The 17730-nt window shown below is 43.4% G+C and overlaps 1 protein-coding gene across 1 annotated transcript in view; it reads left to right on the forward strand.

Moving 5' to 3' along the window:
• Positions 1-9089: 9089 nt before the first annotated feature.
• The window catches only part of RRM1 (ribonucleotide reductase catalytic subunit M1), a 29846-nt gene continuing 21205 nt past the window's right edge, over positions 9090-17730 (forward strand). The window contains exons 1-2 of the mRNA XM_063433201.1: positions 9090-9186; positions 15918-16006. Coding sequence (XP_063289271.1) covers positions 9168-9186; positions 15918-16006 — 108 coding nt within the window. The 5' untranslated portion in view covers positions 9090-9167. The remainder of the gene's footprint in view (positions 9187-15917; positions 16007-17730) is intronic.

Here is a 17730-nt window from a genome sequence, read left to right on the forward strand (position 1 = left end):
TGGACTGGCTCATCCAGCCTGGCTTTTATTCACAAACAGGTACATACAGGACACTCCCAGGGGGAGGATGATATTGACCAATCACATGGATGTACCTCCCACACATTTCCTCCCCTTAGATTACCACTTAACCCAATTATACAGTACACACTTTTCCCCAATTCCTGGATGTACCCCAAAAACAGGGGGTACACCTTTAAATCCAGCATCGCTGGATAGCCCTTATTCAGGGGGACAACATATCCAAAATTCAAGTAATTCGGATGAATGGTTCGTGAGATATGGGGTTCCAAAGATTTGACCGACCGCATGGGTAAAGTATCCGAAAACAGTTCCATGCATTTTGGCCCTGCGGTCGGTCACAAACAAGGGAATGAAAACAGACGAATTGCCTGTGTTATAGAGCCTGGAGAGGGTTTGAATGAATTCCCTTGTTTGTGGGGTTCTTTCTACCGAACGGCGGGTCATTCGGTAGTTTATATACGAATTCCTGGAAGTATGGAGGTGTCAGCGGTGTTTGCCTAGTCAAGTGTCCGATTTTAGTTCCAGACACTCGACGGCAAAACACCGCTGTTCGGTAGTTTAAGATGGCCGCCGCCACGTGTTTGTTTCCCGAATGGCGGCCACCCAGAGGACAAAGAATACATTACACTGATTGCCAATTACCCGTTTGCAACATTGTTGCAAACTGTAATTGGAGGCACACTTATTCCTGGGTGGTCTGGTTGTTCGGTAGTTTCACTCAATATAATGAATGGAGTGATTCTACCGAACAATCAGGTGAATGCTGCATACATATCACCCAGGCTAAACTTAACACATGAATACATATACAATATTACAGGCAGCACACTAGAACATGCTTCAGTCTTAAAGGGACAGTAGTCCCAAAAGTCCCAATGTGTCCATAGATGCTGTTAAAAGGGCCAGTAGCAGCAATTTACAGTACAATATGCCCAAATATAAATCTTTAAGTGTACCAATTTTCCAGGGGCCATAGTCAGCAGGTAAGAGGCAGGCAGCCAGGCCCCTCCAATGTCCAGTGGCGAGGTGGGTTCCGCCACATTTCTCCCCTTTCCCATTTAGACTATCCAGACTCCAGACCTCCAGTCGGTCTGGGGCTCTGATAGTCGGCTGGCTGTCCTTACAGGGGGTAGTTGTCCAGATGGCCCCCTGCCACTCGTGTCCAGTTGTAAGTCCAAGGCTTGGGGAAAAAGTAACCAGGGTGTCCTCTCCCCTGGTTGAACACAGCTGTTGTTGGGGAAAAACGACTGTCTCCCCTTCCGATATTTTGTCTGGCTGTTGTGGACTAGGACCGACTGTCCCTATCCCCAGTGGTGTAGGTGCAGAGACTACGGTCCCATCTGCACGGTTGTGGGGTTTACTGTCTCCCCTTGGTGTGCTAAGCTGCCGCTGGGGAGAGGGGATGACAAACTCCTCTCCCTGAACCGTAGACTGCCGCTGGGGAGCAAGGACGGCTCCTTCAGCTCCCTGTAACTTGGGCACAGAGACCACGGTCCCATCTGTGCTGTTGTGGGGCTTACTGTCTCCCCTTGGTGAGCTGTGCTGCCGCTGGGGAGAGGGAATAACAACCTCCTCTCCCTGAACCGTAGACTGCCGCTGGGGAGCAAGGACATCTCCTTCAGCTCCCTGTAGCTTGGGCACAGAGACCACGGTCCCATCTGTGCTGGTGTGGGGCTTACTGTCTCCCCTTGGTGTGTTAGGCTGCCGCTGGGGAGGGAGGACGCTGCTCTCCTCTCCCTGCACTTTACTGATCCGCCGCTGGGGAGAGGTGGTAGCAAGCTCCTCTCCCCTACATACTTCTATACTCTGTGGAGGGAGACCGACTGTCTCTACTCCCAATACAGTGTCCTGCTGCTGGGGAAAGGAGACTGGGCTCTCTCTTCCCTGCTGGACACTCTGCTGCCGGGGAATGGAGACTGGGCTCCCAATTCCCAACAAATCACACTGCCACTGGGGAGGGAGGACGGCCCCTTCAGCTCCCTGTAACTTGGGCACAGAGACCACGGTCCCATCTGTGCTGGTGTGGGGCTTACGGTCTCCCCCTGGTACATTAAGCTGCCGCTGGGGAGAGGTGGTAACCAGCTCCTCTCCCATTAGAACACTCTGCCCATTGATGATCCGCCGCTGGGGAGAGGTGGTAACAATCTCCTCTCCCATTAGAACACTCTGCCCATTGATGATCTGCCGCTGGGGAGAGGAGGTAACAATCTCCTCTCCCATGCCTACTTTCAGTCTTTGTGGAGGGAGACCGACTGTCTCTCCTCCCAATTCAGTGTCCTGCTGCTGGGGAACGGAGACTGGGCTCTCTATTCCCAAAAAATCACGCTGCTGCTGGGGGGTAGGACCAACTACCTCTGCCCCCTGTAACTCAGCCTGCCGCTGGGGAGGGAGGACGCTGCTCTCCTCTCCCTGCACTTCACACTGCCGCTGGGGATCTGGGCCGACTGCCCAGCATCCCTGTAGGGCCGGTAGAGAGACTGCAGTCCCATCTCCACCTGCCATCTGTGGGTCTTCCCAGGACCAACCCGTGAGGCCCCTCAACATTTGTGAGTAAGGGCCACCTGCTTCCCCACCTGGCAACTCTGGCTGCTGCTGGGGATCTGGGCCGGTTGCCCAGCATCCCGGTGGAGAGACCTTGGTCCCATCTCTACCTGCCTGTTGTGGTTCCTCACAGGACCAGTCTATGAGGACCCCCACTTCGGGTTCCTCCCGCCGCCTCAGGGAAAGACGGCTAACCTCCTCGGATGCAGCCTCTACTCGGCTGCTATAACGCTCCTGCTGCTGAGCATACTTCCTCTCTTTCGCCAACCGGAATTCTCGGTCCAGCCTTGTGTTTCGCTCAGCCATGACCTGGTTCCAGATCACCCGGCGTGTCTCCATGGGTATATCATCCCCATACTCGGCCACTCGCTGCCTCACCTCGGCCAGCCAATCATCTCCAGAGCCAGAACCTTCCATACTTGTCTGCTCCCAGGGGCGCTGCACGACTGCTAGCGTTGCCCTCAATTTGTAAATCCAAACAGTGTCTCTGAGCTGCTTTACCTCACACTAGGACGCCATCCCACCGCTTGCCACCAATGTAACGGATCACCTGGCACCCCGACTGAGTACCTCCGTTAAAGGATGCTCCTAGTGCTTCCTGAGGACTCCAAGCACTCTGGCAGACACCATAATCACCGAATCCAAGAAACCTTTAAAGTCTCCCAAGCGTATGAATGCTGTAGACCATTGAATAGGAACCATACGAATAGGCTTGTACCCCTAGCAGTCAACTGGAACAGCATACAATAAATCCTTCCCCCAATAATGAGACGACACATCACTTTGAGGTTAAAACAGGAACTCTGGACTGGCTCATCCAGCCTGGCTTTTATTCACAAACAGGTACATACAGGACACTCCCAGGGGGAGGATGATATTGACCAATCACATGGATGTACCTCCCACACATTTCCTCCCCTTAGATTACCACTTAACCCAATTATACAGTACACACTTTTCCCCAATTCCTGGATGTACCCCAAAAACAGGGGGTACACCTTTAAATCCAGCATCGCTGGATAGCCCTTATTCAGGGGGACAACATATCCAAAATTCAAGTAATTCGGATGAATGGTTCGTGAGATATGGGGTTCCAAAGATTTGACCGACCGCATGGGTAAAGTATCCGAAAACAGTTCCATGCATTTTGGCCCTGCGGTCGGTCACAAACAAGGGAATGAAAACAGGCGAATTGCCTGTGTTATAGAGCCTGGAGAGGGTTTGAATGAATTCCCTTGTTTATGGGGTTCTTTCTACCGAACGGCGGGTCATTCGGTAGTTTCCATACGAATTTCTGGAAGTATGGAGGTCTCAGCGGTGTTTGCCTAGTCAAGTGTCCGATTTTAGTTCCAGACACTCGACGGCAAAACACCGCTGTTCGGTAGTTTAAGATGGCCGCCGCCACGTGTTTGTTTCCCGAATGGCGGCCACCCAGAGGACAAAGACTACATTACACTGATTGCCAATTACCCATTTGCAACATTGTTGCAAACTGTAATTGGAGGCACACTTAGTCCTGGGTGGTCTGGTTGTTCGGTAGTTTCACTCAATATAATGAATGGAGTGATTCTACCGAACAATCAGGTGAATGCTGCATACATATCACCCAGGCTAAACTTAACACATGAATACATATACAATATTACAGGCAGCACACTAGAACATGCTTCACAGTCTTAAAGGGACAGTAGTCCCAAAAGTCCCAATGTGTCCATAGATGCTGTTAAAAGGGCCAGTAGCAGCAATTTACAGTACAATATGCCCAAATATAAATCTTTAAGTGTACCAATTTTCCAGGGGCCATAGTCAGCAGGTAAGAGGCAGGCAGCCAGGCCCCTCCAATGTCCAGTGGCGAGGTGGGTTCCGCCACACCCTCCCCATAGGAAAGAATTGAATCCATGCTTTCCAAAGAGCAATTGATTGATTGCTGGATGTCCTCATGCAGAGCGTCTGTTAACCACCTAGAGGCAGACTTGGTGCTCAATGTAAACCTTACAACTCTCGGTTTTACATTGCAGCACTAAGTGGAAGAGGGACACTGCACCCAGACTGCTTTAATGAGCTGAAATTATCTGGGTGCCTAACATTGATTAAATGTTGCTGAAGGGGTTAAAACTCCTTCAGTGACTTGCCTGAACCCACTGCTGATGCCCTCGGTGCTGGGTCAGGCTCCTCCCCTGCCGTCAGCCTACAGGGGAGACCTCATGCGCAGCAATGGCCACGTGAGCGCACTAGACCTCCCTATTGGAAAGCACTACTCAGTGCTTTCCTATGGAGATTCTGGCGACGCTGGAAGCCCTCATGGGGTTAGTGTTATATATTGGTCTCTGTATAATGACTGACAGGGAGGGGGAGGGGTTATATATTGGTCTCTGTATAATGACTGACAGGGAGGGGGAGGGGTTATATATTGGTCTCTGTATAATGACTGACAGGGAGGGGTTATATATTGGTCTCTGTATAATGACTGACAGGGAGGGGGAGGGGTTATAGTGTTATATATTGGTCTCTGTATAATGACTGACAGGGAGTTATATATTAACGCTATAACCACTCCCTGTCAATCATTATACAGAGACCAATATATAACACTATAACCCCTCCCCCTCCCGGTCAATCATTATACAGAGTAAATATATAACACTATATCCCCTCCCCCTCCCTGTCAGTCATTATACAGAGACCAATATATAACACTATAACCCCTTCCCCTCCCTGTCAGTCATTATACAGAGACCAATATATAACACTATAACCCCTCCCCCTCCCTGTCAATCATTATAAAGAGAAATATATAACACTATAACCCCTCCCCCTCCCTGTCAGTCATTATACAGATATATAACACTATAACCCCTCCCCCTCCCTGTCAATCATTATACATAGACCAATATATAACACTATAACCCCTCCCCCCTCCCTGTCAGTCATTATACAGAGACCAATATATAACACTATAACCCCTCCCCCTCCCTGTCAGTCATTATACAGAAACCAATATATAACACTATAACCCCTCCCCCTCCCTGTCAGTCATTATACAGAGACCAATATATAACACTATAACCCCTCCCCCTCCCTGTCAGTCATTATACAGAAACCAATATATAACACTATAACCCCTCCCCCTCCCTGTCAGTCATTATACATAGACCAATATATAACACTATAACCCCTCCCACTGAGTCAGTCATTATACAGAGACCAATATATAACACTATAACCCCTCCCTGTCATTATACAGAGACCAATATATAACACTATAACCCCTCCCCCCTCCCTGTCAGTCATTATACAGATATATAACACTATATCCCCTCCCCCTCCCTGTCGGTCATTATACAGAGACCAATATATTACACTATAACCCCTCCCCCTCCCTGTCAATCATTATACAGAGACCAATATATAACAATATAACCCCTCCCCCTCAATCATTATACAGAGACCAATATATAACACTATAACCCCTCCCCCTCCCTGTCAGTCATTATACAGAGACCAATATAAAACATAACCCCTCCCCCTCCCTGTCAGTCATTATACAGAGACCAATATAAAACATAACCCCTCCCACTTCCTGTCAGTCATTATACAGAGACCAATATAAAACATTATAACCCCTCCCCCTTCCTGTCAGTCATTATACAGAGACCAATATATAACACTATAACCCCTCCCCTCCCTGTCAGTCATTATACAGAGACCAATATATAACACTATAACCCCTATCCCTCCCTGTCAGTCATTATACAGAGACCAATATGTAACACTATAACCCCTCCCCCTCCCTGTCAGTCATTATACAGAGACCAATATATAACACTATAACCCCTCCCCCTCCCTGTCAGTCATTATACAGAGACCAATATATGACACTATAACCCCTCCCCCCTCCCTGTCAGTCATTATACAGAGACCAATATATAACACTATAACCCCTCCCCCCTCCCTGTCAGTCATTATACAGAGACCAATATATAACACTATAACCCCTCCCCCTCCCTGTCAGTCATTATACAGAGACCAATATATAACACTATAACCCCTCCCCCTCCCTGTCAGTCATTATACAGAGACCATATATAACACTATAACCCCTCCCCTCCCTGTCAATCATTATACAGAGACCAATATATAACACTATAACCCCTCCCCCTCCCTGTCAGTCATTATACAGAGACCAATATATAACACTATAACCCCTCCCCCCTCCCTGTCAGTCATTATACAGAGACCAATATATAACACTATAACCCCTCCCCCTCCCTGTCAGTCATTATACAGAGACCAATATATAACACTATAACCCCTCCCCCTCCCTGTCAGTCATTATACAGAGACCAATATATAACACTATAACCCCTCCCCCCTCCCTGTCAATCATTATACAGAGACCAATATATAACACTATAACCCCTCCCCCCTCCCTGTCAATCATTATACAGAGACCAATATATAACACTATAACCCCTCCCCCCTCCCTGTCAGTCATTATACAGAGACCAATATATAACACTATAACCCCTCCCCCTCCCTGTCAGTCATTATACAGAGACCAATATATAACACTATAACCCCTCCCCCTCCCTGTCAGTCATTATACAGAGACCAATATATAACACTATAACCCCTCCCCCTCCCTGTCAGTCATTATACAGAGACCGATATATAACACTATAACCCCTCCCACTGAGTCAGTCATTATACAGAGACCAATATATAACACTATAACCCCTCCCTGTCAGTCATTATACAGAGACCAATATATAACACTATAACCCCTCCCCCCTCCCTGTCAGTCATTATACAGATATATAACACTATATCCCCTCCCCCTCCCTGTCAGTCATTATACAGAGACCAATATATAACACTATAACCCCTCCCCCCTGTCAGTCATTATACAGAGACCAATATATAACACTATAACCCCTCCCCCTCCCTGTCAGTCATTATACAGAGACCAATATATAACACTATAACCCATCCCCTTCCCTGTCAATCATTATACAGAGACCAATATATAACACTATAACCCCTCCCCCTCCCTGTCAGTCATTATACAGAGACCAATATATAACACTATAACCCCTCCCCCTCCCTGTCAGTCATTATACATAGACCAATATATAACACTATAACCCCTCCCCCTCCCTGTCAGTCATTATACAGAGACCGATATATAACACTATAACCCCTCCCACTGAGTCAGTCATTATACAGAGACCAATATATAACACTATAACCCATCCCCTTCCCTGTCAATCATTATACAGAGACCAATATATAACACTATAACCCCTCCCCCTCCCTGTCAGTCATTATACAGAGACCAATATATAACACTATAACCCCTCCCCCTCCCTGTCAGTCATTATACAGAGACCAATATATAACACTATAACCCCTCCCCCTCCCTGTCAGTCATTATACAGAGACCAATATATAACACTATAACCCCTCCCCCTCCCTGTCAGTCATTATACAGAGACCAATATATAACACTATAACCCCTCCCCCCTCCCTGTCAGTCATTATACAGAGACCAATATATAACACTATAACCCCTCCCCCTCCCTGTCAGTCATTATACAGAGACCAATATATAACACTATAACCCCTCCCCCCTTCCCTGTCAATCATTATACAGAGACCAATATATGACACTATAACCCCTCCCCCCTCCCTGTCAGTCATTATACAGAGACCAATATATGACACTATAACCCCTCCCCCCTTCCCTGTCAATCATTATACAGAGACCAATATATGACACTATAACCCCTCCCCCCTCCCTGTCAGTCATTATACATAGACCAATATATAACACTATAACCCCTCCCCCCTCCCTGTCAGTCATTATACAGAGACCAATATATAACACTATAACCCCTCCCCTCCTTGTCAGTCATTATACAGAGACCAATATATAACACTATAACCCCTCCCACTGAGTCAGTCATTATACAGAGACCAATATATAACACTATAACCCCTCCCCCTCCCTGTCAGTCATTATACAGAGACCAATATATAACACTATAACCCCTCCCCCCTGTCAGTCATTATACATGATTGACAGGGAGGGGGAGGGGTTATGGTTAATGCAGTTCCTGCAGGAAGTTACTCCGGCCGCCAGGTGTGCTGTTCGTGTCACGTGCTGCTCTCCCTCCCAGCAGTTCAGGGAGGATAACCCCGCCCTCCGTTCTCTGTCACACAAAGTAAAGCCCAATCCTACATTATTGTTCACACAATGAAGCCCCGCCTCCAATCTCTCTTTACGGTCCCTTAAGCCCCGCCTCCGGACTTGTTTTCACAGTGAAGCCCCGCCCCGTCCTATTTTCACAGTGAAGCCCCGCCCAGGGTGGATTAGATTTGTTCATGGAAGCCCCGCCCAGTCTTGTTTCTTCAGTCAAGCCCCGCCCCTTTTGGCATATATTTTTGCATTGAAGCCCCGCCCCGTCGCTCTGACGTCCCTTTTTTGGCGCCAGATTTGTTTGTCTTACTTGGCGCCTTTTCTTTCAGTCTGAGAGCAGCTCTGCCAGCACCGGGCGATAATAATACCGGACACGGCCAGCACCCAGCACCGAGTACCCAGCATGCACGTCATCAAGAGAGGTAGATATATATATACACCCCCTCACCTCATACTCTCTCTCTCTCTCTCTCTCTCTCTCTCTCTATATATATATATATGTATGAATCTAATGTAATGTATGGCCAAGGGTCCCTACCCATCCACCACACCGATATAGGGACTACCCACCCTGTGTTATTATTATTATTCCGGGGGAGCAGACATTATACACAGAAACCGCAATAACGCACAGATTATTATTATTATTATTATTATTATTATTCCGGGGGAGCAGACATTATACACAGAAACCGCAATAACGCACAGATTATTATTATTATTATTATTCCTGGGGAGCAGACATTATACACAGAAACCGCAATAACGCACAGATTATTATTATTATTATTATTATTCCGGAGAGCAGACATTATACACAGAAACCGCAATAACGCACAGATTATTATTATTATTATTATTATTATTCCGGGGGAGCAGACATTATACACAGAAACCGCAATAACGCACAGATTATTATTATTATTATTATTCCGGAGAGCAGACATTATACACAGAAACCGCAATAACGCACAGATTATTATTATTATTATTATTATTCCGGAGAGCAGACATTATACACAGAAACCGCAATAACGCTCAGATTATTATTATTATTATTATTATTATTATTCCTGGGGAGCAGACATTATACACAGAAACCGCAATAACGCACAGATTATTATTATTATTATTATTATTATTCCGGAGAGCAGACATTATACACAGAAACCGCAATAACGCACAGATTATTATTATTATTATTATTATTATTATTCCGGAGAGCAGACATTATACACAGAAACCGCAATAACGCACAGATTATTATTATTATTATTATTATTCCGGAGAGCAGACATTATACACAGAAACCGCAATAACGCTCAGATTATTATTATTATTATTATTATTATTCCGGGGGAGCAGACATTATACACAGAAACCGCAATAACGCACAGATTATTATTATTATTATTATTATTCCGGAGAGCAGACATTATACACAGAAACCGCAATAACGCTCAGATTATTATTATTATTATTATTATTATTCCTGGGGAGCAGACATTATACACAGAAACCGCAATAACGCTCAGATTATTATTATTATTATTATTATTCCGGGGGAGCAGACATTATACACAGAAACCGCAATAACGCTCAGATTATTATTATTATTCCGGAGAGCAGACATTATACACAGAAACCGCAATAACGCACAGATTATTATTATTATTATTATTATTATTCCTGGGGAGCAGACATTATACACAGAAACCGCAATAACGCTCAGATTATTATTATTATTATTATTATTATTATTATTATTCCGGGGGAGCAGACATTATACACAGAAACCGCAATAACGCTCAGATTATTATTATTATTCCGGAGAGCAGACATTATACACAGAAACCGCAATAACGCACAGATTATTATTATTATTATTATTATTATTCCGGAGAGCAGACATTATACACAGAAACCGCAATAACGCACAGATTATTATTATTATTCCGGAGAGCAGACATTATACACAGAAACCGCAATAATGCACAGATTATTATTATTATTATTATTCCGGAGAGCAGACATTATACACAGAAACCGCAATAACGCTCAGATTATTATTATTATTCCGGAGAGCAGACATTATACACAGAAACCGCAATAACGCTCAGATTATTATTCCGGAGAGCAGACATTATACACAGAAACCGCAATAACGCTCAGATTATTATTATTATTATTATTCCGGAGAGCAGACATTATACACAGAAACCGCAATAACGCTCAGATTATTATTATTATTCCGGAGAGCAGACATTATACACAGAAACCGCAATAACGCACAGATTATTATTATTATTATTATTCCGGAGAGCAGACATTATACACAGAAACCACAATAACGCACAGATTATTATTATTATTATTATTATTATTATTCCGGAGAGCAGACATTATACACAGAAACCGCAATAACGCACAGATTATTATTATTATTCCGGTGGAGCAGACATTATACACAGAAACCGCAATAACGCACAGATTATTATTATTATTCCTGGGGAGCAGACATTATACACAGAAACCGCAATAACACACAGATTATTATTATTATTCCGGAGAGCAGACATTATACACAGAAACCGCAATAACGCACAGATTATTATATTATTATTATTCCGGGGGAGCAGACATTATACACAGAAACCGCAATAACGCACAGATTATTATTATTATTATTCCGGAGAGCAGACATTATACACAGAAACCGCAATAACGCACAGATTATTATTATTATTATTCCTGGGGAGCAGACATTATACACAGAAACCGCAATAACGCACATATTATTATTATTATTCCGGGGGAGCAGACATTATACACAGAAACCGCAATAATGCACAGATTATTATTATTATTATTATTATTATTATTATTATTATTATTCCGGGGGAGCAGACATTATACACAGAAACCGCAATAACGCACAGATTATTATTATTCCGGAGAGCAGACATTATACACAGAAACCGCAATAACGCTCAGATTATTATTATTATTCCGGGGGAGCAGACATTATACACAGAAACCGCAATAACGCACAGATTATTATTATTCCTGGGGAGCAGACATTATACACAGAAACCGCAATAACGCACAGATTATTATTATTATTATTATTATTATTCCTGGGGAGCAGACATTATACACAGAAACCGCAATAACGCACAGATTATTATTATTATTCCGGGGGAGCAGACATTATACACAGAAACCGCAATAACGCACAGATTATTATTATTATTCCGGAGAGCAGACATTATACACAGAAACCGCAATAACGCTCAGATTATTATTATTATTATTATTCCGGGGGAGCAGACATTATACACAGAAACCGCAATAACGCACAGATTATTATTATTATTATTCCGGAGAGCAGACATTATACACAGAAACCGCAATAACGCACAGATTATTATTATTATTTTTCCGGAGAGCAGACATTATACACAGAAACCGCAATAACACACAGATTATTATTATTATTATTCCGGAGAGCAGACATTATACACAGAAACCGCAATAACACACAGATTATTATTAATATTATTCCGGGGGTGCAGACGTTATACACAGAAACTGCAATAACACACTTAATAATAAAATAATAATAAGTGTGTTATTGCGGTTTCTGTGTATAACGTCTGCTCCCCTAATAATAATAATAATAATAATAATAATAATAATAATAATAATAATAATAATAATAATAATAATAATAATAATAATAATAATAATAATAATAATAATAATAATAATAATAATAATAATAATAATAATAAATCCAGGGGGAGCAGACATTATACACAGAAACCGCAATAACACACAGATTATTATTATAGTATTATTATTCCGGGGGAGCAGACATTATACACAGAAACAGCAATAACACACAGATATTATTCCAGGGAGCAGAAATTATACACAGATTATTATATTATTATTCTTATTCCGGGAAGCAGACATTATACACAGAAACCGCAATAACACACAGATTATTTTTATTTATATTTTGAAAATAAATTGTGAGATCTATATATCTATATCTCTACTTTGTGACAAAGTGTCCTTCACCACTTATTCCTGGAGAGGACTAATTGCCAGCCTCCTGCCTTGTGATTATGGCCTCTGGGATATATCGGTCAAAATATGACTTCCAGCTAACTCCTGAACGGATTGGAATGCTTTTTGGACATGTTTGTCTCCTACGTATGCTGATTCAGAAAATGTAAAGCGTATTAATATTGGATGTGATATCGTAAAGTTATAAAAGTTATATAAAAAGTGTGTTTCGCTTGGAGATAATTGATTTAATCCAGCCATTAAACTCCATTATCTCCAAAGCAGAGGGGAGGAATTTGCTGTAATGAATGGGAGTGTTTTACCATGTGTCTGTGTGGCGAAACCGACCTCGCCACGTGTCCTTGGAGGGGGCTGCTTGCCTGCCTCCTGACTGCTGACTATGGCCCCTGGGAGATTTGGCCCTTTAAATACAGTATTTGGGCATATTGTATTTTATTGTGCGGCTACTGGCCCTTTAAGTACAGTGAATGGACTTACTGAAAGTTTTTGGACACTTCCTCTTCCACTCCCCCGGATCCATTGTTCTCCAGCAGGGTGTTGTCCCAGGGACACTGCCAGACCAGTGGGAACTGGTCTCAGCAGGAAAAGCCATGCTTGCAAGTGAAAACAAAGGACTTCGACCTAACTGTTAAACCCCTGAACCTATTCAAGTGAATTTTGGATATGTTTGTCCCCAAGTTATACTGGTTAAAATAATATGTAATATTTATGTATGTACGATGTTAACTCAGAAAGTTATAAAAATGTATAAAAAGTGTAACTTTTCAGCTTGGAGATAATTGAGTAGATACAGTAATTGACTCAATTATCTCCTAAGCAGAGGGGAGGAAAAGGCTGGGTGTGTTTCTATTGTCCCATTGTGTCTGATTGGCTGCTGTACTTGCATTGTATGTGTTGTAATGTGTTTATTGGTTGTTCTGCAAAACCCTGTGGGCAGTACTATGTTTTGTGGATTGTGAATAAAAGAGGCTGTATGTGCCAGTACAGGGAGTTCCTGCTTAACCCTCAAAGTGAAGTGTCGTCTCATTCTTGGGGGGGAATTTGACTGGCTGTATGCTGATTGCCAGGAGTGTAAGCTGTTCGTAGGGCGTTTCCAGTTCGGAAGTTGGGGATTCGTACAGTTTGGAATTTGGGAGATGGGTGCTTGCAGTAGCTGGTCTATCTGGAAGGGAATTATCGCCTAAACGTTTTTTATCCCCTTGTGAGCGAAACGGTCCGTTACAGTCTGTAAATAATTGGTTGTTGAATTTATGTTGTCAGCGCCCCACAAGGTCCACGTGGGTGGTAACCTTGTTGGAAAACTTGTATAAAAGCAGCAATAAAGCCTCAGTGCATTCAGATCTTCTTACCCTCAACTTGTAGCCTTGTCTCTTGTTGTAGGGAACAGCTATATCACTGATAGCTTTTGTAAGAGCTCTTTTCAGCTATACTCTCCTGGAGGAGAGCCCCTTTCCTCACGCTCCTGGATCCAGAGGTTGGCATCCCAGGGAAGAAGATGATGAGATCCCAACCAAGCTGCGGCTGTTCATGGTGCTGATGGTCCTTGAGCAGCGCTAGGAGCGTACGTCGACGGAGGTGGTCCGTCACACACATGATTTATGTCTGATATATATCATAAATATCCGATATAATTGCTATTTATATAAATATCATATTTTCCAATACTTGTAAGCAGCCATCCAGTTGGCAATCACAGAGAGGCAGTCAAATACACAAGTAAAGATGGGCAGAGATGGATCAGGAGAGGACAGATATATTTGCTTATCATACACATAGAAATGATAATGGAAGCCAAAGGAGCTGATCAGTTTGCCACGGGAGGCAATAGGAGGGAGAACAGTAGGGGGACCAAGGACCGAACCGTGAGAAATGCCAACAGAACAATTGGCGAGAAGTGGCAGAGCCAGACAAAGCACTGGGAGAGGTAGGAAAAGCACCAGGAGAGGTGTATCTTGTACACCGAGATTACGGAGGATGAGAAGAAGTTGATGATCAGCAGTGTCAAAAGCATCAGCAAGGTCAGGGAGAATTGTGATATAGCGGCCACGGGATCTTGCAGTGATTTCATTGGATACTTTGGTCACAGCTGTTTCAAGTGACGAACGCGGAATCCAGACTGAAGCGGGTCAAGCGGAGAGTTGGATTCGCTTAAGTCTTTTAGTCTTGCATACACAACTCTCTCATGGATCTTGGAGGCAAACGGCAGTAGCAAGATAGGGCAGTAGTTAAATGGGGAGTTTGGGTCAAGGTTGGATTGCTCTGTCTTATCTCTCTTATTTTTTTTTTTTTTTTTTGTGAAGGAGTCCATGTAAATGAGATTTGAGGGAAAAGGTGGTGGGTGGGGCAGGAGGATTGGAGCAGAAACCTCTTCCCCTGTAGTGAATGAGCATAGAACAGCGGTTTTGGTGAAGTATTGGTAGGTTAGAGAGGGAGAGAGATTACTGAGACTTCTACAATCAATGAAGAGATGTCTAAAGTGAGTTGCAAAGTTTGTGGAGGATGGGGAGGAACAGGGCGAAGAAGAGCAATAAAAGTGAACTAGGCGTTTGTGTTTGCAGCACAGTGTGGTTATGACTGTGTTGAAGTAATTTTACTTTTGCAGAGGAAAGAGCCAAGCTGTAGGAGCCCAGCATGAATTTATAGTGGATAAAGTCAGATGCAGAGTGAGACTTTCTCCATCAGTGTTCAGCAGATGTGTCTCCCCCATGTAGAATGTCCGTATCTCTCTGTATACTGAGTGTCCTTGTATAACTTGGATTTAATAAGAATGGTATGTCAGTCTCTGCCTTTTTTCCCGGTCTCCAAAAAATCTCAAGTACTGAGTGAGTGAACAATAAATGAAGCAAGATGCTTTCAACCAGTGTTACAATGTAAAGATCGGTACTCAGACTATATTTCCCACCTTTGCTCACATTTCCTTCTGTATGTGTGAATGGATTATCATGTGTTTGAGTAAACAAGACTTTGCTTAATAATCCAATGACCTTCTATTACCATATCTCCAATAATAATCTAATGACCTTCTATTACCATATCTCTTTTGCTCCCTCTCCTCTAGATGGAAGGCAGGAGCGTGTTATGTTTGATAAAATCACATCCAGAATCCAGAAGCTATGCTACGGGCTCAATGCAGAATTTGTTGATCCTGTGAGTATCTTGCGTTGGGTCCTTTATGAAGGCTTGTAGGGGGATCAGTACTGTTCTTAGTGTTATCTGTGGGTTCTGAGTTCTTTCTACAACTGTGTCTGTCTGGTGACTAAAAGTGGATGCTGTTGGAGATGCACTACTCTTAGTAGATGGTGCAGACGCACAAGGCTACTCTCAAAAAAACCTTCAAAATGTATAAAATGAAAGCCTTGACAAAAACACAGTGTGTATTGTAATCTTGCTCCGTTCACGAAGTGGAGGAATTCATCTCCATTGGTATACTTTGTAGTGCTGTGACTCACTTCATTTTGTGATTTTCTGGTGACTGTCTGCCTGCTCTCCCACAATAGAAGGGCAATGTCTACTTGTAGCTGCTATCAGTCGATAAACTGACTTGTCTAATGCATATCAACTACTCTCCTTACGTTTAACAGTCGATAAAATTACACCCTATTCAAAGTGATGTTGGGCCACAGATCTGCTTGTGTTTGCAATTATAATGTTAGTTATGGCCTTGATCAATGGCAATATGTTGGCTTCCGTTCCGGCCTCTGGAATTATCCCTTTGAGTTTCATAAATGATAGCAAATATGTAGCTTGTGATATTTTGCTTGCTCATCCAAGGACTGGTAGCTAAATAATTCAGTCATAATAAACCAGCTTTTAAAGTGCACCTGTCATGCCCCAGTCAACTTTTGCATGCAAATTTTTATCTATACATTGTGCTAGCAGGTTATAGTTTAGGAGAAAAACTTTCCCACAGGAGGTCATTCCGCTCTCCTCCCATAGCAACCACACTGCATGTGCTGCGGTTGCTATGGAAACCCTTCTACATAGCGCTAGAAAAGTATTTTAAATGAAGTGACCAAGTGTCACTCTCTCCTGGCATGCTGGCTATTTGCACTGCTTAGGGAGGTGTTCAAAGCAGGACAGATTAAAGAATAACCGAGCAGAGGATAGGCCGGAGGTAGGTGTTAAAGTAACACTACAGGAACACAAACATGTATTCCTGACCCTATGCTGTTAAAACCACCATCTAGCCTCCCTGGCCACCTCCTGTGCCCCTAAGTTTAGTAAAATCTTTGTTTAAGTATTGTCCCAGTCTGCAGCTGCTACCCCTGATCTGCCTGCTTGGATGACACCAGAAGTATTGTTCTGAGACAATCAAAATGCTTTCCCACAGGATTGGTTAAGACTGTCACGGAGGCAGATCGGGGCAGAGTCAAACACAGCCCTGGCCAATCAGCGTCTTCTCATAGAGATTAATTGAATCCACAAATCTCTGAAGAAAGTTCAGTGTCTGCATGCAGAGGGTGGAGACACTGAATGGCAGTCACACTGCAGCGCTGCCCCAGGAAGCACATCTAGCAGCCATCTAAGGAGTGTCCAGTGAAGTTATCACTAGGCTGAATGTAAACACTGCATTTTCTTTGAAAAAAGTGTTTACTGCAAAAAGCCTGAAGGGAATGATTCTACTCACCAGAACAAATACAATAAGCTGTATACCGTACAATAAGCTGTAGTTGTTCTGGTGACTATGTCCCTTTAAACAAAGAGTGATACCCATGAAGTGGTGCAGTACAGTTTATTTTACATTAAATACACATGTCTTTGTGATATTCAATGTATATGGGAGCTATTTCAGGTAAAATTACATGTTTTCTTTAAAGAGATCCTAGACAAATTAGATTTTTCTCCCCAAACCATTATAGGGCTGTATAATA

Source organism: Pelobates fuscus, chromosome 1, assembly GCF_036172605.1.
Source record: "Pelobates fuscus isolate aPelFus1 chromosome 1, aPelFus1.pri, whole genome shotgun sequence".
Lineage (NCBI taxonomy): Eukaryota > Metazoa > Chordata > Amphibia > Anura > Pelobatidae > Pelobates > Pelobates fuscus.